We start from the raw sequence: 26,995 nt of genomic DNA, 5'->3' as shown, positions 1-26,995 counted from the left end.
CGCTTGTTCTGTCACCCGCATTCCGCCCACTTCTGACAGCGCCACACCCCCGGGGTCCCCACAGTCACTCTGGTCACCCTCACGCGTCCTGGCGGAAAGTAGGAGGCAGAGCAGCCAGGCGGCTCCTGAGGGAAGCCAGGACGTCTTTCCCTGGAAGAAGGGCCTGGAAGGACGGAGAGGCTGGGTTTAAGGCAGGGCCTCCTGGGACCTCTGCTCTTGGAGCCCGGGGTCAACTGTGGGGCATCGTTCTCGAAGGAGCAGGAAGGGAGGGCGACAGAGGGTGGAGGAATCGGGCCTCTCTGTGCCTCCTCCCTCTCTTCCTCTTTCTTTTTCCTTCTGTCTCTCTTCTTGCCTCTTTCTGTCTCTCCCCCCCCTCCCCCCCGCCAACCCCTGGCTGAAGCGAAGCCACCTCACGTCGTGAATTCTGCTCTGAGAAGTGCCAGTGCACAGGGATAGGTCCGTGCAGCCAAGCCTGTTGAACCGGCGCTGAAGGACCCTCACCCCCGCCTGCTGCCCAAGCGCTGGGCTGCAGCGAGCTGACCCCTGTCCGGGCTCCTCCAGCCGCACGCATCGCAGGCCTCCTGCCCTGGGCGCTTCTGCGTGGGCTCAGTGCTTGTGAGAGGAGCGCTCTCGGCCCACCAGCCCTCGAGGCAAACCCTGCCCCTCCTCGGGCCCTTTGGCGGCGCATCGGTGTCGCTGAGCGAGGCTGGATTGGAACCAAGCACTCAGGACCGCGGGCGCATTATTCCCCCTCCGCCTCCCGTTGTGTTTTGTGGTTTCCTCCACCAGAAATGCATCCCCTAATTGCTCAGAAAGCCACCCTTTTAAAACAGTGTTTAAACGGGATGAGATCCCACAAATGGAAGGAATTCAAATGTGTCTTTGGAATCAGAATCTGGGGGCAGAGCCTTGCTGTCCCAAGGTCCAGCCAGCCCACGGCCTTCAGAGCTGCTGCTGCCGTGCAAACGCCCATGTCCAGCCCCTTTCTGCACCTACCTCCCGGCCGCTCACCTGTTCCTGCTCTTGGGCAAACGCTTCTCTCTGGAAACATGTGAGGAGAGAACAAGACCGGCTTTGTGGTTCTGGATCCCGGGATTTGACTTTGCGAGGCTGCTCTTGTGCAGAGGGCCAGCCTGCCGTCCCCGAGTCCCTGGCGACGGGACGTTGGATGAGGCTGGGCCGGGGACTGTCAGGAGGTTTGGAAGAAGAAGCAGAGGTCCTGTTGGGGTTGCCCCCACATTCAGTGCTGCCAACTATTTGAATCACAGAGCAGCCATCAGGGGACTGTCGGCTCTGTTAAAATCGTTTCTTACCCGTTAGGGACAGATGGCATTCACTTCATGTGGATTTTTTGACGTGAACACTGCTTGACTTTAGGGGCTGCTGAGCAAGTCAGGAGGCTGGGTGGAGCAGAGACACAGGAGGCCCGAGGGAGGAGGGGGCGCGTCGCTAAGTCGCTAAACGTTGCCGTCAGACCTCCGCTGCCAGTGGAGTCGTGGACCCGCGGCTCGGCATCCGTACCTTAAGTCAACTGAGAGGCTCTAATTATTATTTGGGATATTTTGCACTTAGCTCAGGATAGTAAAAGCCACACATATTCAGAAATATTATTGAACTATTGTCATTTCCGGTCAAAATAGAAAACATTCTGACTCATGGCAGGAACACATGATAAAAATAAACCGATGACTAAGAAACGTAAGCCCTTAAGAAACTGGATTTGTAAAGAGATGGTACAAAGGGAGAAACGAGGAAAGCAGCATCCTGGAGGCTTCGTGAGACACGAGGGCCGAGGGAGCTCAGAAGGAAAGCCCTGTGTCCTGACCCGGGAAGCGTGTAGCGTTTCCCCGAATGGTACCAGCAGCAGCTGGGGAGGAACCGAGCATCCCGGGGTTGTGGCCGTAGTGGGGCGGGAACCCCTGCGCCTTCACGTCCTTGGACCAACAGCGCAGGTGATGCAGCGCTTTGGACAAGCGGTGGGGAGGGCACGTCTCCCCAGAGCTGGTCTCCTGCAGACCCAGCCCTCCTGCCACGGACCATCCTGCGGGTGAGAACGGGAGCCGGCACCTCGTGAGATGTCCCCGGTGAGTCCCGAGACAGGACAGCGTCTCTGTCGTTCAGGGTCCACGTCTACGGGGAAGCACGCGTACACCTCCCGCTCAGAGCGGCTCTGTTTCTGAGTCAAGCAAACACTCTCAACGTGTCATGAAGTGTGCATCTCTCGTGTGAACGCAGGTCTGCGTTTCAGGGTCATGCTCGAAAAAACAGGCAATGACTCTTAAGTTTTATTTCAGGAGGTGTTTTAGCTGCAGCATCCTGCCCTGCTTGTGATTATGGGAATTCTAAATGAATTCTGAGTGGAATATTCTGAGCTGAACTGGCAGAAAAACTCCAAATTAGTGCCGAACAGAATGTGTGTATTCCTTTGAGTAGGTATGGTGACAATGAGGAAATGGGTGCCCGTAACAGCTTCAATCTCATGGCAAAGGAAGAACTGTACCTCCTATTTGTAATGTGAACTTTTTTGTTTTGTTTTGTTTTGTTTTTGTCTTTTCTTGGGCCGCTCCCGTGGCATATGGAGGTTCCCAGGTTAGGGGTCGAATCGGAGCTGTAGCCACCGGCCTACGCCAGAGCCACAGCAACGCGGGATCCGAGCCACATCTGCAACCTACACCACAGCTCATGGCAACGCCGGATCCTTAACCCACTGAGCAAGGGCAGGGATTGAACCCGCAACCTCATGGTTCCTAGTCAGATTCGTTAACCACTGCGCCACGACGGGTTCTCCTGTAATTTGAACTTTTTAATGTAAAATTGTAAAATTTGTTATAAATGACTCAGTTAACCTTAGTATGTTTGCTGTACTCCCTCATAAAAGAGTTTCTCAGTTTTCCACAAATCAGAATTCAGCTGGAATCAGGGTTTTTATTTATCTTTAGTTGCGTAGCTTTTAATATTTGATTTTTTTATGGAATTCACTCTACTGCCCCATGCACTGATGTGTGCTAAAAAAAGTGGCTACTTTTCAGGTGAGGAAACTTCAGTATTTTGTACCCTGGAGGGTCCTGTGTGCCAGGTGGCCACAGACATGGGGGCCTCTTGCATTTCCTAGTTTCGGGCTTGTGGTTTCAGGTGTCCGTGCCAGCGCAGGTGCCAGGGAGCTTGTGTCATTGAACTAGAGAGTGGCAGAGCGCTGTGAATTCAGCGAAGTGGAATAAAATATCTGAGTGACAGTTACGATGACCGCTTGAGGGCCCAGAGTAATTTCTCCCCGATTTCTCCTTACAGGCTCCGTAAATGAAAAGTTACCCCAGCGGGAGAGCACAGGAAAAACAGGTAACTATCTTCAAACGAATGTGCTGGATGTATTAGTACAGCTGGCCCGACGTGGGCCTTAAAACAGCTTCTCGAGGGAAAATGTAAACCTCTGTGAGTGATGCGACGCGAGCCGGAGCCCTTGGTTCGTTCTGTGTTCATTCAGCAAACGTGTGCTCAGGCCTTAGGACCTGCCGGGGGCCTCGTGGGGCAGGACCCTCTGGGAGCCGACCGTGTCCCTGGCAGGCTTCTCAGACGCGGCTGGCCTTGGCACCACCGTGGATGGTGTCAGCAGCGCCTGAGGCCCTACCTGTGCAGAGGGCCCCGGGGGCGGGGGCGGGCTGACCCCAGGAAGTGGTCAAGGCCCCCTGACCGAGCTGTGTCTGCTGCTGCTCATGAAACGGGGGGACTTTCCATCAATGGCAGTCAGTCCTTCCGGGACCAACGCCAACAAGAACCAGAGGAGCAGCGAGCACTTCCCTTGGAAATCTCAGCCGGTGGCCCCCGAGCAGCGCTGCCGGCCGTGGCCAGCCTGCCGTGGCCTCCCAGAGGCCCCTCCCTTCTGTTTGCCCTTCCCTCCTCTGTCACCCGTTAGCCCCAGTGACACGTTCTGTCTTCACCTCATACCAACCTGTGAAGTCAGAATTTATGTTTAAGATGAAGTGAAAATTACCAAAATCGAAGGCACTTTTTTTTTTTTCCTGATATAAGTTACCGGGTATGAACCAGTAATAGAGAAAAGGGATACAAAGCGGGGAGACTGAGTTTCATTCAGCCACTTCTCTTAAGCGTGTATCAGAACCATGGTGGGTGCTGTCCCCGCCCCGGAGTCTCTGTAGAGTCTTTGTATCACTGAGATAAGTGGATGGGATCCGTGCAGACTGGTGCAGGAGATGCCAGCGAGTGTAGACAGCCCCTAGGGAGGGTCAGAGGACGGCAGAGGCGGGGCGGTTTCGTGGAGCAGGACATGGGGTGGGGGGGACAGAGCCCAGGGGCAGGGGGCACTCGCGGTGAGAGCGCTGGGCGAGCGGGTGGGTCAGAGCAGCACCCGGGGAGGTGGGGACAGGATTGCAAGGTGCACAGAACGCGGGGGCTCGAGGCTCCGAGGTGCTGGCGGCCCCGTGCGTTTCAGGGAGGAGGGAGCGAAAATGGCCAGCACTGGTCAGACGTGGAAGGGAGACGGCGGGCGGAGCTGCTTCGGGGGGGCCCCAGTCCTGTCCCTGACGACACACGTCGGATCCCGCACACGGGGTTGGCCCGTCCCTGAGCAATTGGCACGTGGGCTCAGAGATGGACTTAAGCAAAGGACACGTTCCTTCCACGGCAGCCCCTTGATCTCTAGAGGTGCGGGTCAGAGGAGGTAGCTGAACACAAGTCACCAGGCTGGCTTGTTGATGTAACGAGACGTTTGATGAACTGTCCTAGAGGACAGTGGAGCCCCCAGCTCTCCGTGACTCCGCCCACGTTCTGACCCAGGAGGCGCCAGGGGGCTTGTTACTCTGGAATCCAGCTCTGGAGGGGCCGGAGGCCCGGGGTTGGGGGTCGGGGTGAGGGTGGTGCTGGTGGGAGGCGGACGGCTAAGGCAGGCAAGCCAGGGCCTCTGGATCAGGAATGAGGGGTGAGGAGGGCAGGGCCTGGGCCGGCACCCATCGCGGTCCCTTGGGGACACCCACCCTCCCAGCCTGGTTCCCTCAGCCGAGACCCAGGGATCTGGGCTGGTGGTCCCAAAGCGTGGGCTGTTTACGCCTCGGCAAAAATGTCCAACAGGAGTTATGTCCTTGGTGGTTGTCATTCCAAAGGATGCTGAAATACGCCAAGACTTTTCCTCAGTCAGTTCTGCTAAGACTTTCAAATATGTTAAATATGCTTCAAATGTGTTCCCCGTTACATTCTTGGAAGACGATTACAAAATACTCAGTAGCAAAACACCCCCAGTTTATGGTTACTCTTATTATTAGACGGGGATGTTGCAGATAAATGATGCTCCATTTTGTCGGCCTTTGACAGATAACGAGCTTTTTTCAAGAGCTGCTTAAGTGTTAAAGACTTTAAAACGTCTTTTTGGTTTTCCCCTGAAAAGAACTTCTGGGAAATTTTATTTTTCTTCTTCAGCTTGCGGGGCCAGTAGAGTTGCAGGTCACAGGATAAGCCGTGTGGCTGCCTCATCTTTACCGCCCTTTGCTGTATTTTGATCCCGAAATGACTTTATGCTAAAGTCACAGCCATAGGCGAGGGTGGGGAAAAGCGCTAGGGTGATTCTGGGGAGGCCCCCGGAGGGTCCCTGGCTGGGGCCCCCTTGTCCGAGGGCTTCTAGAGGCTCCTCTCCTGGGACCTCAGAGTGCGTTCCAACTAAATGTGTGTCCTCGAACCCGTGTCCGCAGGGAGATGGCTTCGAGCTTCACCCGCCCCGCCCCCCCCCCCCCCGCAGTCCCCGGCACCCGTCCCTCCACCCCAGTCTCACGTGTCCTGTCCCGCAGACGTGGGCACAGGAGGTCTGCGGTGTTGAAAGTCCCAAGGGGCTCCGTCCAGGGCCCGCCCCTTCAGTCCCCGCCACCCACTCGGGGGTCCCAGCCCCACGCGGGCTCACGCCCTGCCCGCCCCTCCCCCGGGGTGTGTCTGCGCATGCGCGCGCGCGGCCTGGGTGCGGGGTGTTGGGGGGGACCTGCGGGGTGTGTGCAGCGTCGGCGTCCGTCCTGCACGCGCACTTACTTGGCTTACTCTCATAATTGTAGTCTCCTTGCAAATCTTTTCCATTCTGAATTCAGATGATGCCTCAGCGCCCGCGCTGGAGACTCAGCCTCAAGGAGATGAGGAAGGTGAGCCCGGGGGAGGCGGGAGGGCGGCGGGGCTGCAGCCACGTCCTCCGCTAGGACCCCGCGGGGCTGCGCTTGGCCTGGTCCCGCTGCCGCCCGAGGCCGCGCCGTCTCTCCTGGCGGCCTGGGGCGCGGCCCTGCGGCGTCCACACAGCACACGCCGAGGCCTGTCTTGTCTTTTTTCTTTTATCTTGCGTCTCAGGGCGGTTCCTGCAGCACGTGGAGGTTCCCAGGCTAGGGGTCCCCTCGGGGTGCACCTGCTGGCCTACAGCACAGCAACGCCAGATCCTTAACCCACTGAGCGAGGCCAGGGATCGAACCCACCTCCTCATGGCTCCTAGTCCGGTTCATTACTGCTGAGTCATGATGGGAACTTCTGTATTTATTGTTTTTTTGATTTTTTTTGGGGAGGGTGGGGTTTAGGCTGCCAACTGAAATCTTTGAGAGTCTTTGTGTTTTCATGAGGCATTAAAATAATTATCATTTTATTTTGATTCAATAGATATTGCATCACGTTATCCCACGCTTTGGACTGAGCAAGTTAAGAGTCGGCAGAACAAAACCAATAAGAATTCAGGTAAAGGGGCCTAAGTGACTGGGTTAATCGACCTAGACAGTGGCCAGGTTTTCTGGGTGTTCCCTGCCCTTTCCCCTGGTTACTGGTGGGTCACACCATTAATTCTCTGGTTTGCCCACCGGTATGTAGGTCAAATTTGGATGTTTTATTCAACTTGCCAAGTCATAGAATATGTTACAGAGATTTTAACATTTTTCTCGGAAATTATTGTTATGGATGTTTCCTTATTGCTCAAAGATACTAACCTGTACACTTCTCTTGTAAACTTTAGCAAGAGAGTTGGTTTGGCTCAATCTTGTCACCGTATTTCCAAGAGTTATCTATAATTTGGTTGACTTCTGTGCCATAGAGATTAGTGCACAGGAAATTAACTCAAGCATTGACTGTTTTGCATTTATGGGTGGATCTTGGGGTCTTTTCAAGGGGGAATCCGTGTGACACTCCTTACATTTGCTGTGCAAAACAAGTATAAAATTCTTGTAAAAATGTCATTGGAAATGTACCTTTTTGAAAACAAGCCGTTGTCATTGTCGGCGGGAAGCTCTTCAGGTTCGAGAGAGTTGCTCCACCTGCGTTGTCGGAACAAGTACATCTGTGGTCTCACGTGTCACTCTCACCTGCTTTTCAGGCCGCGTGGGGACCTGTCAGTTGTAATTAACTAATACAAATTGAGCAGACTTGGAAGTATTTAGTAGGACTGAAAATAACATTTCAGGAGATTCCAGTTGACATACGCTGCCCTGCACTGTGGCTGGATGTAAATCAGCCCAAGTGTGCGGAAGATAAAACGATGACAGTGGGCTGATTCGCAGGCACGGGGCACAAATTACGAGATTATCTCTGTGTTTACCGCCAGCTGTGCAGGTGCCTACTCTTTCTCAGGCCCTGAAGAGCAGCCCTGGGTGGTGAGTTAAGATGCTAAGTACGGAAATTATGGTTTCGTGGTGAAATGGCTGACAGTCACAGATTTTATGGAATGACCGTCTTTGTCATTGAGACGGCAATGCCAGAGAATTTCGCTTGTGTTTAATCTCTATTTTTAGAAGATACTGTTAGCGAGACTCTTCTTTGGTAGAAATAGACACACTTATTTAACAGAACATGAATAATTTGTGACTTTTTCTCATTCTCTTTTTAAAAATTCACCTTGTTTTGTTCGGCAGGCACTCTCATAGTCCTTTGTAGAAAATGCCAAACTGAGAATGCGAGAATGCGTGGCTTTGTTTTGTGTTGCAGGTATTTTGTCTGAAGGAGTAGCTGATTTACATACAATGTCGTATTGGTTTCAGGTGTATGATACAGTGATTCGACATGTTACAGCTTGTACTCCCCACACAGTTACTTTAACACGGCTGTTTCCCTGTGCTTGCAGGTTTTCTTCGTTTTCTACGTATTTTACCCAGGGTAGCTTGTGTCTCTTCCTTCCCTACCCCGACATGATTATCCCTCCCTGCTTCCCTCTCCTTGTGGGTAAGCTCTAGTTTATTCTCTTTCACTGCGAGTCTGTGTATGTTTTGTTACATTCATTCCTTTTATTTTTTAGATTCCACATAAAAGGTAACATAAAGGATTTGTCTTTCTCTGCCTGCCTTACATCTGAAGGAAAGAGCAACCCTCGTTTGAAAAGATGCATGCACCCCAGGGGTCGTTGCAGCACCATTTACAGTCGCCACCACGTGGACGCAGCCTAAATGTCCATGGCCAGAGGACTGGGAGGTCCACGCAAAGGAATAGTGCTCAGCCGTGGGGCGGAGGTGAAATGCTGCCGCTCTCAATGCAGATGGACCTAGAGGGCACTGTGCCTAGTGAAATCCGTCAGGCAGAGAAAGACAAATGCTTGGTGCGGTCCTTTTTTCCCTCTGGTGTTCCTTTATAGCAGTTAAAAGTACTCTTTAGTCCCCTTGAGTTTGTACTAAAGTAACGTAGTATTACTTAACGTTACCAAACTCGAGACCGTTTAGTGAGGGGTGCGGGGCAGGCGTGCTTTGGAGCATAGAGTGGCCGGCGTTGTTAGAGGGATCTCCTTGCAAAGGAGACAGGGTGCTCTGAGTCTTTGAAAATGTACACGGGAGGGCACTTGCTCAGCGTTTATTTCCTGTGTTCCGCAGCCACTTCAGTGATAGCACTGCCTTTTTTTGTTTAATCTAAAAGGAACAAAAAATAAACAAATACGTAAATAACTAAAAAGTTGATCTAAGTTCCATGACAGTTTTGCTGATGGACTTTTGTCAACTGGATTCCGTGTAAATATAAGCAAAACTGTCTTCCCTTGGTTCGTTAAGCAGGAAAAGGAGCATTATCCTCATGTGACGCAATGTGCATTGAATAAGTGAGTAAAACCTAAAATTGCACTTTATTCAGGAACGCGTTACTTGGGGTTTTCTATCCATATGCAACCGAGAGTGTCAGTTTGTTTCCTTATGTTTGTGAATCATTGAATTCGGTTTTATCATTCTGTTCACAGATATTATAAAAACGATCACCAAATTTTATCAGATAAGAGGTTTTGTGACACCTTTAAATTATATTAAGTTGATGTATTTTTTATTTTTTATCTTTAGTTTTATGTCTATTTATTAAGCCGGCACCCTGTCCCTTTGTACCCTGAATAGTTTCTGGATTTCAACCTGATTTCCCTTGAGTCAGTCTAGAATATGGAAAAGAGCGTGTGCTTGGGGGCTTGGAAGGACAGGGATCATGATAAGGGGGTAGCACTTCTTGCACTTTCGAGGGGCCGCAGACCGCGCCGGCCTCGTCATCCCCCTGTCCTGCTTGGTGTCACCACCAGCCCCCGGGTGGGTATGGTTGCCAGGTCTGATTCACGGAGGAGGAAGATGAGGATTCCAGCCAAGCCCCAGTGGCACGTCAGGGTCCCTGAGACAGGGACTGAAATGCCCTCTGACCCGCCCGAGCCGTGCTCCCAATCACTGCGTTTCAAACAGAGAGAGGACACCCCCCCCCCCCCAGAAAGAAGGGTTCTCGCATCACTGTAGGTAGCATCCGGGTCACACAGCCCAGGCCCTTGGTAAAATGCACACAGGCTGCTGGCAACCCTCGGCAGCTGTTAAACCTTGGGTTCAAGTCCTCCCGCCCACCGGGGGTCAGGCAAAGGCAGCGGGGCTGGTGGGGTTTCCACGCTGGCTTGGAGGCTGACCCTCTTGTGCAGTCCACCCTCCCAGCCTGGTCACCCCTTCATCTGTCTCCTCCAGGAGACCGCCTCCTGCCCTCGTCCCCAGGCTCTTCCCCAGCCAAGCTCGTGCTGTCTCACCCGCACTCTCGGTCCCTGTCCTGCTCCTGGACCAGCCCACTTGGCCTTCGGATGCTCTCAGCTCTCTGTCTCAGGGGGCTCTTCCTGGACCTCGGCTCCTGGGGCTCTGCAGCCTGTCTCAGTGGCCCTGTTCTTACGGCCGTGTCCCTGTGGCCTTGTCCTGCATCTGTCCACCTGTCTTCCCGCCTGTTTGTATTTTCAGACCTGCGCTTGTGGTGGGACCCCACATAGAGCCCCCAGGCCCCCAGATCCCCAGTGCAGGAGGCTGGAGGCTGGAGGGTATGTCCAAGGGAGGTGTGACTTCTTGGGATGGGACAGAGGCTCCTGTTTCTTCTGCTGGCTCATCATGAGCTGTGTCACTGTCTCATGCAGAAGGTGCCGGAGGCCAGGGTGACGGTTAACTGCGTGTCCACCTGGCCCGGCCGCGGCGCCCAGGCTCCTGCTCAAGCAGAGCTGCTTCTGCGAAGGGCTTTTGCAGATGAGGGTGAGGTTTAAATCCTCTGACTTTGAGAAGAGGAGTTTTCCCTCCTCCCTGTGATGGGCTTCCGGGGGGGGGGTAGGACCCGGGGTCCCCCAGATGGCGCGTTGGGGGTGGCCTCTGCTTATCTTTTTAGTCAGGACAGCACGGCCGGGCTCTCTGTCTCAGTCTCTGTTTCACAGGAACCGTGTGTTTGCGGGGCGGCCTTCTCCCCGGCGGGCAGCACCTGCTTAGTGCTGGGGGCTGCTGGGGGTTGGGGGACAGCGTGCAGGGTGGGGGGTGGCCGTCGGGGTGGGGTCTGCATCCGCGTCTCTGCCCTGCTCCGGGGAAGGAGACGCAGTGCCCCCCCCATGTCGTTGGGGGGCCGGGGAGGGCTGTCCCGCTGCAGTGCCGTGTGACGGCCCGGGTCAGCCTTGTGGGCCGCAGTGGCCCGAGGAGTGCCGTCTAGCCGCTCTAGGAATCCGCCGTCTGGGGAGGCTGAGCTTCCTCTCACCGCTCCACACAGGGCGCCGTCCCCTCCCGTCCGGCTCACCGGGCTTCGTGGGCCCACCTGGCCAGGAGGAGGCGAGACCCCGGCCCAGGGCACCAGCGGCCGTGGCCGGTGGCCTCAGCGTGGACGCGGCGACCTGGCCCCGGGTGCTGGGTCCCCTTCTGTCCTGCGAAGACGCGGCTGGTGGGGCAGCGAGGGGCTGTGCGCCGTCTCTGCCTGAGGCTCCACCAAGAGGGTCCGTGGAACCCCCTCACCCCGCCGGGCCCGGGACACACTCGGGCCCCTCTCCAGCTCTGCCGGGCGAGCCCCTGGGTTCAGGGGGCTTTGCATGTGTTGCCTTTTAAGTTTTGCATGTGAGCTGGAAAGCGCAGAGGCCCCACCTCTGCCATCTCTGAAGTCCTCCACCCACTTGGGAGAACAGTGTTTCTCCCTCCCTAAACCATTAAAAACGGCTCTGTTTTCCGTCCAAGAGATGTGCTGCCTCCAGGATGTTCCGCGACTTTATGGGACCCCCCTCGGTGGAAACATTTTTCAGCTTTGCTCGGGGTTGATAATTTTTGGTTTATGGCACACATTAAAATCATTGCCAAAAGATTATTATCTTTTGATGCTGCTTTAAATCACGGTAGATTGCATTCCCCAGAGAAAAATCACACCAATTATATTTTCTTTCATTTCTAAGTTTTAAAATGGTATTTTTCCATTTCCCTTTCTATCCCATTTTTCAAATATGACATTACAAAACCTCAAGATGCCAACTAGATTCCTCAGGTTTAAAGTGTTGGTCATCTGAAAAGATTAAAATATTAAAATAAATCAAATAGCTCCTTTTAAAAGTGCACTGTGGAAGTTTTATTTAAAAATATTAATATAGTATGAGAAAAAGAACATAGGTATATGTATGACTGGGTCACTCTGCTGTTCACCAGAAATTGACACAGCGCAGTAAATCGGCCGTACCCTAATAAAAAATAAGTAGGTTAATAAAATTTTTAAAAAGATGAAAACAAAAAAATTAATCTACCTGAAAAAATGTGCATGACAGTCTATCCAAGTTTCCTAACTATAAAAGGTAGTTTTAATTCCAGCCAGGTTTAATTCTTAGATTTCAGCACTCCAGCGTCTATATACAAACCCAAGTACAGAAAACAGTCATGGAGGCCGCAAACTGTATCTCAGCGGGTTGAACACACACCAGCCGTGCGGACACACGGGCCTGTGCACTCTCACTGACTTACGGGGTTCTCCCTGTGTAAATGAGATGTAATCTGTCATTGGATTAATGAGATCCCAAACGACCCGGTATCCTTTGTAGAACCGCAGCTGCAGCTGGGAGAGAACGTCCTGGGCAGCGGGCAGAGGGCTTTGTGTTTGAACTTAGTGCAGCCCTGTTCTTCCTGCTTTGGGGACAGTACGCCTTTCAACATCTGCGAGCGGCTGCACCCAGGGTCTAGCCCAGGTCTGTGATCCCAGATGCCCTGCTGCCATGCTGCAGGGAGACTCCGTCCCTGTCCCCTCTGTGTGATCTCTCTGCGAGGTGACTTTGGCCCACATCCCCTGAGGGCGTCTGTGTTGTGGACAGCGGGCTAGGAAGCCTGCCTTGCTGTGGAACGCGTCTGCCGTGAGCACTGGGCAGAGGCGGGCAGTTCTCCCCGGCCAGGCTGTCCTCTGGGGAGGGGGCCGGCTCCACAAGGGTCATGATGGGAGGTGACGTTGGCAGAAGGGCATCTCAGGAAGGTGGAGGGGCCGCAGGTGCAAGAACTGGGGAGCAGCAGCGTCTCCATCCCGGGGCCCCGCACGCAAAGCCAGGGCCTCCTCACTGTTACCTGGGGAGCGACGCAGGGGACAGGGGAGGTGGGGGTGGGCAGCGCAGCGCACTGTGTTCTGCGTGGGACACAGTGAGCTGGGCTGCTCTGGGACTGACCGTCCCTCCCAGAGCACCAGGGTCTTGTGCCAGGAAGGGCAGGGGTGGGGCTGAGCTGGGCTCCATGCTCGGCTCTGCGACAGTCCTGCTCAACCTCTCTGATCATCAGTCAGCATCTCATCTCTATGGTAACAAGGAGATGACTCCAGGTAACCAGAGCATGTCCATGGAAGCCAGTGGGGCCACGAGTGTCCAGTCTGCTAATGGGAGAGGTCAGAGCTGGACTTGGCACATAGCAAGAGGACATTTCTTGAGAACCGTGTGTGTGTGTGTGTGTGTGTGTGTGTGTGTGTGTGTGTGTGTGTTCACCACAGAGGTGGTTGGATATCTGCTTTGGGGGATTCAGGTAGAAATGGTCTGATGGCATTTCTGAGGAAGGTCTCCCTGCCGCAGTGAAGTTCAGGGGTTGTGCCAGTACCGGTTCGGCGTGAGGCGTGCACTGAGTGAAAGGTCTGGGCGTGCTCTTCACTCGGGTGGAAAGTTGGTAGGACCCATGTGCCTGTCTCCTCCTGCCAGCTGCGTTAGAGACTGGGATTGACGGGACTGGCCCGCGGCGGGGGTCTTTTTGCAGATGACTCACGTCGTGAAAGTAAGACTAGAACCCCTGCCTTCACCCCCAAGGTCAGCGGAAAGACGTTCTGCCAACAGCTGCCTGTCTCGGCGTCCTGTCTGGTCCTCCTGCCGATCAAACTGCTGCCTGACGCGGGCTCTTGGCCAGGCATCGTGCATGACCAGCTACGGTGACCTGCCTGACCTGACCGGGTAGCCAGCAGGTTTGAAAAATGTTCATCTGTTCCCTAAGGATTTTGATTCACTCCCAGGCCTGATGTGGTGTATCTGTGTGCACGTGTCTGTGTACAATCAAACGCGTATTAAGTATTTTATCTAAAAAATACCTTTTCGGGGATTCCTTTCGTGGCTCAGTGGTTAATGAACTGACTTTGATCCATGAGGCATCAGCTCTGATTGGATGAATCCCGTGCCGTCCGCTCTGATTGGAGGAATCCCGTGCCGTCCGCTCTGATTGGAGGAATCCCGTGCCGTCCGCTCTGATTGGACCTCTGCGTGGATGAACCCCGTGGCCCAGGCCCTCATGCCTGTTTCTGCTTCCTTCTTCTCCCCCTGCAGCTTTCTCAGCCTTGGTCTTTGCAAAGCAGGAGCCACTCTGCTCAGAGCTTGCCGGGGGCTTCCCCGCCTCCATCAGAAGCCGCATCCCTCCCAGGCTGCCCCCCCCACCCCCGTCTGCACCCCTTTCTGTGCCCGCTCATATTCTGTCGTGTGCACCGCCCCGTGTATTCTCTTTTCACCAGCTGACACACGTTGGGGTGTTCCCACTGCTCAGCCCTGGGGACAGCACTGCCTTGAACACACCTTACACGCTCCCGTGCACACACACGTTGTCACTTCTCTCAGGCGGAAACCCAGCAGTTGAATTGCTGGGTCACTTTGTGGTTCTGCATGTGACACCTTGAGGGGCTGGCAGACTGTCCTGTGGTTGGCCGTGCTGTTTCGCACCCTCATTCGCCGCGCACGGTGGCACCTGTTTCTCCGCATTGCGTCGTCTCCAGCACCGGTTATTTGCCGGAGTTTTGATGACGGTCACCCCGGGAGGGCTGAAGCGTGTGGCGTTGTGATTATTCTCTCGTTTCCCTGAGCACGAAGCTTTGAGCACATTTTCCTGTATCTCTCTGGAGACATTCTGTTCAGATCCAGGACCGCAGGAGGCCGTGTGTGTTAATTGGGACCAAATGTGGCCTTATTAGATGACACAGAGTAAATATTTAGTATCTGCTCTGTTGAACACATCTGCCAAAATGTGTCTTCAGGTCCCCCCCACATCAGGAAGGGCTTCAGGGGCCTATCTGACCCTCAGGTCCCCCAGGGGAAAGAAGAGCAGCTCGGTTGGCGTGGGGGCCGGGCTGGCCTCTGGGGACCCAGGGCCCCTTGTCCCAGAGACCACTCCCCATGGAGCTGCTTCTTCCTGTGGCTACAGGTTCAACAGCGGTCACTCTGTGACTAAGAACCAGCCTCCGTTGCTGTTCCTCCTGATGCTTCTGCAGTGTCCTGCTCCCATCCCGCTGGGCACTCTGTCCCTGCAAGGCGGTGGTGCAGGCCGGGAATGGGGCGCGGGATTCTGCCAGGGGACCGTCTGTGTGCTCCCCGCCGGCGGAGCGGGGGTGCCTCCTCCTCTGAGGCCGAGCCTCCCAAGGGTCCAGCTTGACGGGAAGGAAAATGCAAACTGAACCGTTTGAACCCGCTGTGCATGTCTGGACGCGCACCCCTCTGAACAGGCAGCTGGAGAAAACTGGCCAGCGTGGGACCTGCTCCTGCCAGCTCCCCTTCAAGGACCCCTGGCCCCCTCCTACAGCCACTGTCCCCTGTGCTCGCTCATCTGCCAGGTCAGCCCGTCCCCGAGAACGGGATTGCCGGGGTTCTGGAGGGAGGGGCTGGCAGTGGCCCTCGGAGGCCACGAGTGTGGGGCCACCGCAGGCTCTTCCCGGCTGGCTGCTCGTGGACGGGTGCTATCTGTCCCCCAACGTGTCCATCCCCCACTGTCCAGCGGCAACAGCTGTCCAAACCCGCGGACGCGGGCTGGCCCAGGTCTCGTGGGAGCGCAGCGGCAGGCGAGGCTCCCTGGGTGGGTCCCTCGCTGAGACTCCTCGAGGCTGACGTGGTGATTGTTGGGGGTCCAGGGGCGCATGGAGAATTAGGGCCCACGTGGGGGAAAAGGAAAGAGTGGGAAAGAGGACACTTGGATTTGCGTTTTCAAGACTCACGTTGACGGGACTGTTGTGGTGAGAACATTCTGGAGGACACAGAGCGGCAAGGGCAGGAAGGGGCGACGGGTCCCATCACCGTCAGGCTCCGAGACCCTTCTGGGGCGACTGCCTTTGCCGGGGCCGGGTCTCCCTGGGCCTCGCGTTCCGAGGGGAGGTGGCTTCTAGGTCACGGTTTCTTGGGCCTGGGTCTGTGGCTCTGGTCACTCCCTTGGTCACTATTTTTTTTTTTTTTTTCCCAGAGAAACGGGATCCATGAATTACATGCGCGTCTCTTACTTTTTTGGAAATAGGAGTAGACTGGGGTTTCCAGTTACCTGTTGACCGTTCAGTGGGTGCTGCTGGATGGCCTGGTGCTCAGCTTGCCTCCTAAGGAGGGAACGGGGAGGGAGCCAGGGAGTAGGGGGCCAGGGAGGAGGTGGGCAGGGGTCGGGGATCAGGTGGGGAGGGAGAGAGAGTGGGGATGGGGGGGCAGGAAGGCGGGGAAGGGCGGGGACGTGGGCTTGTTTGCCGCCCAGTTCCCAGCTTTTCGTGGCTCTGCCTCCTGAGTGAGATGCACAGCTCCTCAGGGCCTGGGGTTCCTCACGGTAAAACCGCCTGGCGTGTGTGTACCTCGGAGTGTCCGGATTAAAGGAGCACATGCAGGAAGCCGGGTCCCACGCCCACGGCACCTGAAAACACGGCCGCGGTCCTGGATTTCAGAGTTAAGCTTAAATCTCTTCCTGCGGATTCAGTTATACACGTGATTATAAGCACATGCCGTTAGGGGCAAAGCCGTGGCATCGTGAGTCCCAGCGTGATTTCTTACTGAAAGTGGACCTGTGAATAATTATATTTCATTAAAACTAAGTTTCAAGGTCTCCCCCCACCCAGTCAGCCTTTTCTAGAAAATCAGATTCTAAAGGGGCAACTTCTTTTCTTTTTTTTTTTCCGTTTTTGATCATCCGTGTTGTGTAATTAAAAGGAAAACCGCAAGCAGCTCCATGACTGATGCAGACAGTGTGTGCAAACATTAAGACCTCAGTTCTGAGACGCAGGCTTGTCTCAGACCAGGACTTTGGGGCCAGGACGGCGCAGTCCCACCTCCGTTCCTGCCGCCCGTTACTCTGATGGCCTCGCCTGGGTGGTGTCCTCTCCATCCAGTCACCCAACTTGTTCGGAAAGACAGTAGCCCCCTCACAGAATCAACGTGTTACTAAGTAAAGTCACGGTGAAAAGCCTGTTGTCCTAAGCACACGCTGAACGGTATTGGCGGTTCCCCCCCCACCCGCCCGCCGTGTGCCCGTGTGCACAACACACACGTGTTTTAGGAGTGGACCCTGCTGGACGGATTTCATCGTTTTGCCCTGGAGCATCTCTGCGGGCAGGGCCCTTCGCAAGCCTCAGGGTCCTTCGCAGGCCTCTGTTGATGTCGCAATTAAGCTTCTCACATCTGCCAGTGTAACGACGTGGCCGTGTCATCGTGCAGTACAGCGTGCGCCGTGTTGAAGCCGACGGCGTGCACTTTGAGCCCCGGAGCTCTTGATGCGCCCGTGGAGACAGAAGACGGAAGGTCCCTTCGTGCTGACGAAGTTTCCGTGTCCACCCCAGAGCCTCAAGAGGTGGCCGGGGCCTCAGAGGGGCTGTGGTCGCACCTTTGCTTCAGCACCACATCGTCACGGACTGGTGCCGCGTTTCTTGTGCATTTTTACTGCTGTGTCACTGTCCGTGGGGTTCGTTATTTTAGATCATGTACGTCTGGTGGCCTTGGATTAAATCCTTGTGATCCCTTGTAAGAATAAGGACAGCCTGGAACCTGCCCTTTGTCTGCCAGCCTGACACCAGGGTTTAAAGCACCAGTTTGATCCTGAAATTCTTGTCCTTGTGAGGCTTTGGAGGCTGGTGGAAATTCCTCCAGCTCGGGAGCTCTGCCCTGGCCCCGGCCACCCTGTGGTCCGCCTCTGGGCCGGGCCCTCCCTCTGCAGCCCCACTGCCTTGTCTGCACGGTGCTGGTGTCTGCCCAGCTCCTGTGAACCAGCTGCTGGTTGTGTGCGTGGGAAATGCAGAGGCCTATGCCTGTAAGTGCCTGTGACCATGTGCCAGAGGAGAGCAAGCTATTTGATGGTGTAGCCGAGAGCGTTTTTTGACAGCGTTCTGAAAATGCTTTAAGGAGGTGTGAAGAAAATAGAAGATTGATTTTGCCCTCTGCAGCTGACATCAGAATGACTGTGTATCTGACAGCTACTGCTTCATAACAAAGAGCCCCGGGGTGGTCCGATGTTCCTTTCTCTTGGGTCTACTGATCTCTGGTGGAGGCTCCAGGCTGCAGGTGGGTCTGGGTCTCTCCGGCATCTCTCATGCCCCTGGGAAGTGGTCCACACACAGGCAGGTGTCCAGCCCAGCTGGTCTCGGGCCTGCAGACGTCCCATGGCCAGGTGGTTCCCAGGCGTGAGCCCAGCGTCACAGAGCATGGAGACACCTGCCCACCCACGCGGGGGGGAGTGCAGAAACCCTGGGGATGGGGAGAGGGGAAGGATCGGGCCAACAGCACCATTTGCTCCTGGAAATGTGCATGTAATTATCCCGAGTGGGGGAAACGGGGTGGGGGGAGCATTGAGGGCCCTGCAGAGCCACTCTGAGGACGCGTGTGGGCGTCAGCGAAGGAAATGGTGGGTTTTCCAGCCCTCTGGGCTGTGGCTGCCAACTGGGACTTGGCAGAGGCCACTGAGGGTAAACAAACTAGTCTGTGCAGGTCCCTGAGCTGCAGCAGGCCAGCCAGTGGCAACGGGACTGCGGCCAGCGGGGGCACTGAGGCAGGACACCAGGGTTCATCGCCCCCAGGAGACTGAGAGCAGAGCAGGGATGGGGGCTCACGGACCGTTGCTGCAGCGGGCTCGGCGAGGCCCGAAAGCGGCTGTGCCCTGGCCCTTCTGGTGGAGTCACACCTGCTGACTTCGAGGCCCAGGCAGCGTCTGCACATTCTCCTGGGCCAGCTCACGCTTCTAGCAACACGACTTTTACCCAATCAGGTCAGTCCTTGGAGGTCCGAGAGCCTCATTGGTGCAAAGCGCACCTTACCAGCGGGGGTAGCATTGGCCTTGCCCGGTCTGTGCTCACGTCTGCACTTGTCCTGCTGGGCTCCCTGTGTGGCGGTGACGGAGCTCCGCGTGCTGCTCACAGGACGGAGGAAAGACCCGGCATCTGTGAAGCGCCATCCCGTGGGAGCCGCCGACGGACCCGCACGTGTACGTGCCGTGTTGGGTCATCAGTTAATGTTTTCGGCGAAGTCTGGTCGGTGTGCAGTGCTGAGGTAATTCCGTGTGCGTTCCTGGGCGGGGTGTGACAGGAGCGGGGTCGCTCGCCCTGTGCGCGGTCGCAGGGCCTTGTTCTGCATCCCTTCTGCGCACCCTCGTTTGCATCTGCGCACCCCAAACTCCCCGTCCCCCCGCCAGCACCCACAGGTCTGTTCTCTATTCCCTGAGTCTGTGTCCATCTCGTGCATAGGGTCGCTTGCGCCGTATTTTCTAGTCCAGGTACAAGTGACACCACGTCTCTGCCGTTCCGACCGTCTTCACTTGGCGTGAGAGTGCTCTGGATCCATCCGTGCCGCTGCGCGGGGCACCATCTCGCTCCTTCTGACGTGTATTTGGCTTCCCACTGAGTCTGAGACACTGTCCACACCCCCAGACACATGCCCAAAAGGAAACATGTATTGACCGTTAGAACGGACGGCGTTTTCTCCTGTCGTGGGATCCCTGTTTCATCGCGATTGAGAGAACCTCGGGGACATCTAGGTGTGGATTTGTCTGTTGCAGTCCTGCTCGTGGTGAGGCTGGCTCTCTGGGCACCTGCTCCCAGCAGCTCTGCCGGGCGTTCGTTGTGTTCCCAGGCCAGGCCTGGCCGGACGCAGACCCTCTGGATATCCGGCCCTCGGTGTCACTTCTCCCCGGGTGACAGGCGTGGATAAACGGAAAGCCAGCACCGTAGGACTCCTGGGTTGTCCGCCTTACGCCTTATAACGGGTTTGGGAGGCGCGCTGCCCGGCCCTGTCACCGTCGACACCTGTGGTTCCGGCGTGTGTCTGCTCACTGTGAGCACACACCACAGTCCGTGCCTTTCCCGGGTCTCGAGTGTTTGGCCCTTTCCTCTGTGGGGCTGTAAGAAGCCAGGCTGCTGTGTGTGCCCACGCGTCGTTTGGGGGTGCGTCCTGACTACTCCTGGCAGACCCCAGGCAGGATGTGGACTGAGAGAGACTGCAGGAGCCCCTGCCCGGCGGGTGCGCCGGCTGCGTGTCCTCAGCCCCCTCGGAGGCCCCGGGGGCGTCCCCGTGGTTTCCTTCGCGTTTTCCTGGGGACGGGCTGCCCAGTCCTTTTCTCCCGTGCTTGTTGCTCAGTCACGCACTGTGAAATGTCTGTTCGCATCCTTGCCCAACTCAGAGGAGGTCATCCGTGGTTTCGACTGACTTGTGCGCTTGTGGAGGCGCCTGGGTCTTTGTCGGATGTGTGTCGGGAGCGCCTTCTCCCGTCTGGGGCGTCTCCACCCGCCTAACGCCGCCTTTTGATGAATGGAGGTTGTCCGGGGCAGCTGGAGTGTCACCCAGGTTTTCTTTCATGATTAGGGTTTCCTGTGTCTGCTCTGAAAATCTTTCTCTAACCCGGCCTCACCAGGATGGGCTACTCCAGTTTCCTTAAAGGCTTTTTATTTTTAGCTGTTTTGTTTAGACCTCTGGTTCTTTTCAGATAAAGGTTTGTGCATGGTGTGAGTTAGGCTTTTAAAGAAATTGGCATATCGACAGCCCGTTGTTCCAGAGTGATCTTGGAAAGACTCTACCTTTTCCTGCAGTTGCTCTGGTGCTTTGTTAGATGTCAGCTGAGCACATTTTTTGTGTCTCTTTTACTCTTTCCCGTTAATCTGTTTAAGTATTCTTAGTCCAGTAGTATTTCAAGCAGCTTTATAATGACTTTTCAGCTAAGGTGCTGTTATTGTCTGGTTTTGGTATTTTAGAAGAGTGCTTTGTGTATTTTAGGTCTTTTGCGTTTCCATGTACATTGTAGAGCCAAAATGTCAGTTTCCATAAACAGGGTTTTGGTAGAAATTATTCTAACTCCACTGATCAGTTTGGGGAGAATTCGCATCATGCCGCTAGCGAGTCCTCTAATCCCCTGGCCTGGTGTCCCCTCTCCTTTAAGCTCATCTTTAACTTTTCTGAATGACGTTCTTTAGTTTTCAGTGACTTGCACGTCTTTTCATAAATCTCTTCTTGGCATTTTATGTTTTTGAGGCTGTTGCAAATGCCATTTAAAAATGTCTTCCAGGGAGTTCCTGTCATGGCTTAGTGTATTAAGAACCAGATTAGTTTCAGACCGGTGTAGGTCACAGACGCGACTGGGACCCCACGTAGCTGTGGCTGTGGTGTCGGCCGGCAGCTGCAGCTCTGAATCGACCCCTAGCCTGGGAACTTCCATGTGCTGCAGGTGCGGCCCTATAAAAAAAACAAGCACAAACAAACAGAAAGTTGTCTTCCACTTGTCCACTCCTGGTCTGTAGAAATTCAGGTGATTTTGTGTATTGTCGTCATATCCTGAGACCTTGCCGTGTGCGTTTCTTATTTCGAGCAGGTTTTTGGTAGATGCTTTGTTTCCTTTGCATATACTTTCCCGTCATGTGCGATTAAAGACCGTTTTCAAGGTTTCTTTCTGACCCTTAGGCTTTTCTTTTTCTTGCCCGTGTGGCACCGTCCAGGGCCTCCGGTTTCAGGAGAAGTCGACGGGCTGAGACGCTCTTCGATTTTCGAGGGCAGGCGCTCAGTCTTGTGTCGGAAAGCGCGGGGTGACTGGACTCTCTTTGAATGTGCTCCTAGCAGACAGAGGGGTTTTCCTCTAATCCCAGTTTTCTGAGAGCTTTGCCACTTCACTAGCAAAGTGGTTCACTTTAATAAAAAAAGAGGTTAATTTTGCCTTGACTAAAACCAGAGAGTGTGACTGTAACTGAAGCCATGTGCTTTTAGGATGTAATGTCATCACAGTGTCTAAAAGAGTTATGAGTAGTATTTGTAGACTTTTAAAAAGTCCCTGCAAATTGGCGAGACACCTTATCCTTCTCCCTACCCACACCCGCCTGTTATTCCGACAGCTCCTCTCGGCACCTGGGCGGCAGCGAGCCTGGGTCGGTGCCGTCGGGCAGGCGCTTCCTCCGGTTCCGGGCCTCCCCCCCGCCGCCCGAGGCCAGGCTGAGTCTCGATTCCTCTGCTCCTTCTCCCGCTGTGCTGGCATCGTGGTTTTGCAAGGCTTATCGGAGGATTAAATAAAAACCCCCTGACTTTGAAAACTGAATGTGCCTGGTTGCCTCTTCATGAGTCAGGGTAGACATCAGCAAGGAGATGGGAGCAGATCGAAAACAGAACCCGTCCGTTTAAATGCCACACAAGCGGCTGTGAGCCTGGCGGGCGGGAGCTGTTCAGGTCACGTCCAGGCGCCTTCTCCACACCTGCAGCAACTTCTGAGGGATTCCTAAGGCGTTGGCTGCCGTCGGAGAGCACTTTTGTGTAATTCTTTAAAAACGAGGCATGTCTGGGGAAGCAGAATGTTCCAGGAGCAGATGATGGTGTGAGAGAAGGGACGTGCGGTCCCTTAGCCCATCACCGGAACCACCGCCAACAGCAGGCGACCTTCTCCCCATCAGCACCAAGGGTGGTGGCAACGCCGCCGGGGGGCACTGTGGCAGGAGGGGGCACCTGGCAAAGTGTGTGGGTGACTAAGAGCGGCCCAAAGGAGACAGGTTCATGAGCAGAGCTTAGAACCCGGTACAGTCGCCGCTGGCAGAGGCGTGGGTCTGTGGCGGGGAGCGCGAGGTGGGCACACAGACAGGTTCACGGATGTCAGGTTTGTTTTTAGCGTCTCACGATGTCCCGCCTTTTGGAGAGTGGACACGAAGCCCCTAACTTGAACGGGAGCCCCGAAGAGGCAAGTGACCACGAAACTGACGTGGCTGCGAGCGTCCTCCTGAAGCACGGCCGCGTCTGAAGGCTGACCGCGTATGATTTGTTATTGCTCCTGTGAAAATGCTGCAGAATTCATCGTGTTAAACTCGTGTCCTCCGTTTAACGAGCTCATCACTTACGTGTTCTTTTCTGGAAGTTCATACATGTCTGGCACCCGTTCGCTATAATCTAACCCGCCGAGGTGGTCAGATTATTTGAACACACCGTCAGACACCTTAGACGTCGCTAACCTCTGCTAGTTTGGGGAATAAACTGTTTTTCGATGGACATTCTACTAGGTTTACAGAGGTAGCTTTCTAAACACACGGAGCTGTTACGTGATCGTAGCAATTTAGGAGCAAATTGGAGCTGTGTTCGTGTTCCGAGTCCGATGTGTTGAGGAAGCGGTACCCGGGCAGACGCTCTGCCCGGGGCCGTGTCTGCCTCAGACGCCGCTCAGGATGGGCCAGGCAGCTCAGGGGATGGCGTTTCCAAGCCACACACACGGGCAAGCTCGCAGCGCAGAGGAGGCGCGAACACAACCGCCTGGACCTCGAAAAACTTAGACGGAAGGGGCCCTGGAAGACGTGCAGCACAGTTGTCGCAACCATGTTGGGGCGGGGGGGCCGCAGCCCCTGCACACGCCTCGTTCCGCTGACGCTGCAGGAGAACCGCCCAGGCAGGTGCAGAGTCGGGGGCCTGAGCGAGAGTGGGGTTGGCACGTCGAATGGACGGCTGCTCTTTGTAAAGGATGCGGAGACTGGCGGCCCAAGAAATTATAGAGAGAGCTTTGAAACGGGGAGTAGACGCCTCCACTTCCCGACCCGGAAGGGGCAGAACGCGGGCCTGAAACCTGCTGACCCGCCGTACTTCTCCTCCGTTGCTTGAGGCCTCTTTGTGCGTCTCGCCTGACGGGTCAGGTTATCGGGACGACGCGGCGGGAGCGTGGGCGTCCATCCGCAGGCGGTGAAATTGTGTGTGGAGTGTGTGCTTGTGTAAAAATTCTGCGTCTGTGGTATCGAATCCACATAAAGCTTTTATTTGGGTCACGACTGCTTTTTCTTCGTAGGGCCTTTTCTCTTTGTGTTAAGCTTTGTTCGGGGGCGGCAGTGCTGTAAGTTGGCTCAGAGCCCCAGCAGTTTGTGCTTATTATTCCATCGGCCCCAGGGACGCGGGAGGCGGGCGGGCAGGCCCAGAGGGGGTGTTGCGTCTGCGAGATGAGCGATCTGCACAGCTGACCAGACCAGTCAGTCAAGGTCAGAGAACAGCCAGGTCGGACTCAGCCCGGAACTGGACCTTCTGCGGTGCCGTGACTCTGGCTCCGGAAAGCCCGCCACCTGGGTGACCGTCTGGGAGTGGCCTGGTCCCTTGCAGTTCCCCAGGAACAGGGGCTTCACTGATTACAGAGGCTTCTCTTTCTTCTTTCTTCCCTTCAAGGTATGTTCAGGCCTCTCTCATGAGGCAAAAGTCTTGATTCAGCCCTGGCATCATCTAAATACGCTCAGCTTTTCTTTTGTCCACAGCCTGTTTCTCTGATGCCCACTCTGAGGGTGTGGGGAGGGGGTCCCTGGACAAATCCAGTGGCTTCTTGCATCACAGTTTACCTCTCCTGGCACTTTTTTTTTTTTGCCTTTTGGGGCCATGCCCGAGGCATATGGAGGTCCCCAGGCTAGGGGTCCAATCCGAGCTACAGCTGCTGGCCTGCGCCACGGCCACAGCAACACGAGATCCTGAACCCACGGGTGAGGCCAGGGATCGAACCCGCACCCTCATGGATGCTTGTCGGTTCGTTACCGCGGAGCCACGGCGGGAGCTCCTTTCTGGCGCTTCGAAAGACCTCACGTTAAAGTCCGCTCTGCTCACGGCCTCCCCCTCCTCACGGGCAGCTCCGCCTTTAGGGTGAGAGAGAATCATGCAGCCAAAGCCCTTCTGAATAAAAGAGAAAAACATAGATAGTTCCACCTGTCATCTTAAGATGGATATCAGAATTTGAATTTTTGTGAGCATTAGTTATTCTGTTTTCTTGCTGATTTTTTCCCCAAATCCCAAGCTTTTTTTTTTCTTTTCCCGTTGATGGACGTTCTTTTGGGAGTGGGTGCAGACCTAACTTTAAGTAAGATGACGTAAGCTCCAGCGTTGGTCCCTGGCAGCGCCGCTGTCCCCTCTTCCCTGCACACCTCCTCCTGGTCCTCGGCCGGCCCTGGCCCGAGCCTCACCGGGTCCTGTCCCTCCCGCGTCCCCCTGAGCAGCTTCCGCCCTTGCCGTTTGGCTCCCTCCGTCCCTCCTTGTTCGCTAAAAGCCCCGTCCTGGAGCCCCTCCCATCCTGGAGCCCGTTCCGCGTGTGTGCGGAACCTCGGTGACATTTGTCTGAAACGGGTTTGGGACTTGTCCCCTCGGGTTTCTTCCTGGGGTTCTGTTTGCACGCGTCTCAGGAAGCTCTGGGCTTGCGATAAAGTAGCTTTATCCCTTGTCCCTTTGTCGGCCACTCGTTTCCTCTTGTAGGTGCGACCAGCGTCCTTCACAGGATGGGGGCGGCTCTGCCGGGGAGTCCACGGCAGGAGCATCTCTGCTTGGCCATCGCGCTGTGGCCCCGGCAGAGCAGGGGCCCTTCCCTCCGGGCGCCCGGCCGTCTCGGGAGGACGAACCGTAGCCTTGGCTCCCGTGGGCCGTCGGAGCGTCTGTGGAGACCTGCAGCCGCACTGAAAGGCAGGACGCGGTCGCGTGGTTGCAGCAGGAGAACCCAGGTCCCCACATGGAGCCACCCTCGCCAAGTAAAATTGCGCCAATTAGCCATTCTGACCTGAGCCAGGATGTTGGTAGAAACAGGCGTGGGCTGTCTTCTGACGCGGCAGGAAGATCCTCCGCGTCTTCCAACCTGCTCAGCAAAGTTGACGAGCTGGCTGCCCGAGTCTGTCCTCTTTTGCTCATGATGAAGTTTCAGCTCTGACGTCAGATCCTCCACAGGGATGTCTGGAGACTTTTCCAGAGCCACGTCTGAGCTATAGCGTGTCCCCGGATGGAGCACGTGAAGCATCTTGTGCCATAAATTATGTCGCTAATAAAATGTCTGGAAAAGCGCCAAGGGAACATTCAAGAAGCCGTGTGTTGTCCAGGAGAGCTCGCGGAAAGAGCGGCCCCGCCAGCGGCTGGGGCTCCTGAGTGTGGAGCTACGGCTGCGGATGGACGAGGCTGCTTCGAGTTCCCAAACGCAAGCGCCCGTTGCCTCTGAGAGGCAGCCTCTGCCCCTTCCTCAGTGCTTTCCCGAAAGCCGAAGTGACTTGTTATCACTTGAGAAGGAAGTTTTTGTTTCAGGCCAGTTTCCTCGTTACAGTTGGAGTGAGAGCGTTTTCAGATAACCGCACGGCTCAGCGGTGGGTTTGACTTATGCATCTTTCAGTTTGCTGAGCAAAACCTAGAGCATGCAGAAAAGTGCAGAACTTACAGGAAATAATCAGCATGATATTTTTGAGCAGTTGGGTGGTGCTTACAAGGCATGCGGCGGCCAGTGCTAAGTTTTGGGTGCCAGAGACGGACTGTGTACGAGGAACCCCTGCGTGGGTCTCTTCTTAGTGTCCAGAGCAAAAGTCACCACAGATCAGCAGCCAGGCCATCAGTGGGTTCCACATGCCTGATTCTGACCTGGGACTTGTTTTAGAATCATAACTTTGCTGTTTAAAACTCTTAAATTCTAACCCCCCCCCAAAAAAAAAGAGAGAGTGAGGAGAGACCCACTTCTGAACAATGAAAGCCACAGGGAATTTGGTGAAGGCACATAGATGCCTTGGAGGGCAGAGGGCAGTTGGACAGCTCTGGGCCTGGAGTGGCTCCCGTGGTCCAGAGGCTCACAAGCCTCACGCCATCCCGGGAGGCAGCCTCTGATCGGCCCGGATGGGGCCGCGCCTGGTCCTCTGCAGCCGGAGCTGAGGGCCTGGGCAGTCGCTGTCGTGGGACCCGGGGCGTTTGCTTTGGGAACAGACACACGCTGTGGCCTGGCGCCCGTTTCTTCCGCCCTGTCTCTAGGTCGTCAAGTGACGTCGCACAGCTGTGAGAATTGAGGCAGTGGCGGGCTGTGGACACAGGGCAAGGCAGCCTCCAGCTACCTCGTCCATCTTCCTGAGGCTGAGGCCAGCCTGAAGGGGCCTCTCTGGGCCCCTGAGGAGGAGCGCTGGGAGGCGGCCAAGGGGACCCTCACCTTCGTGTTCTTCCAGGACGTGCCCGGGAGCAGCATCTGGCGACACGGTCGCTGATCTCTGCGTGCACGAAACACGTGCCATCACCCGCACGCTGCACACGGAGGGACTGGAGACGTGACACCTGGGTGGCCTTCTAACATGACGTCGTGACGCTGGGTCATTATCTTCACAAGAAGCGTCTTGCGTGCCTGTTCTATCAAAT

The 26,995-nt window shown here is 55.4% G+C and overlaps 1 protein-coding gene across 3 annotated transcripts in view; it reads left to right on the top strand.

Moving 5' to 3' along the window:
• The window catches only part of SMOC2 (SPARC related modular calcium binding 2), a 139,725-nt gene that overhangs the window by 63,066 nt on the left and 49,664 nt on the right, over positions 1 to 26,995 (top strand). For 2 of the 3 annotated variants that reach the window (XM_021085700.2, XM_085015189.1), the window contains exons 5-7: positions 3,289 to 3,336; positions 6,081 to 6,131; positions 6,631 to 6,705. In XM_021085700.2, coding sequence (XP_020941359.1) covers positions 3,289 to 3,336; positions 6,081 to 6,131; positions 6,631 to 6,705 — 174 coding nt within the window. Of the gene's footprint in view, positions 1 to 3,288; positions 3,337 to 6,047; positions 6,132 to 6,630; positions 6,706 to 26,995 lie in introns of all 3 variants that reach the window. The other variant, XM_021085691.2, reaches the window with a different exon arrangement.

Source organism: Sus scrofa, chromosome 1, assembly GCF_054392235.1.
Source record: "Sus scrofa isolate SSC_HxYL_T2T_F1_AM1 chromosome 1, Sscrofa_HxYL_maternal_Yorkshire_Landrace_v2.0, whole genome shotgun sequence".
In the NCBI taxonomy this organism is placed as follows: domain Eukaryota; kingdom Metazoa; phylum Chordata; class Mammalia; order Artiodactyla; family Suidae; genus Sus; species Sus scrofa.
The sequence above is the reverse complement of the archived record's forward strand: the minus strand, read 5'-3'. Positions and strand labels throughout refer to the sequence as shown.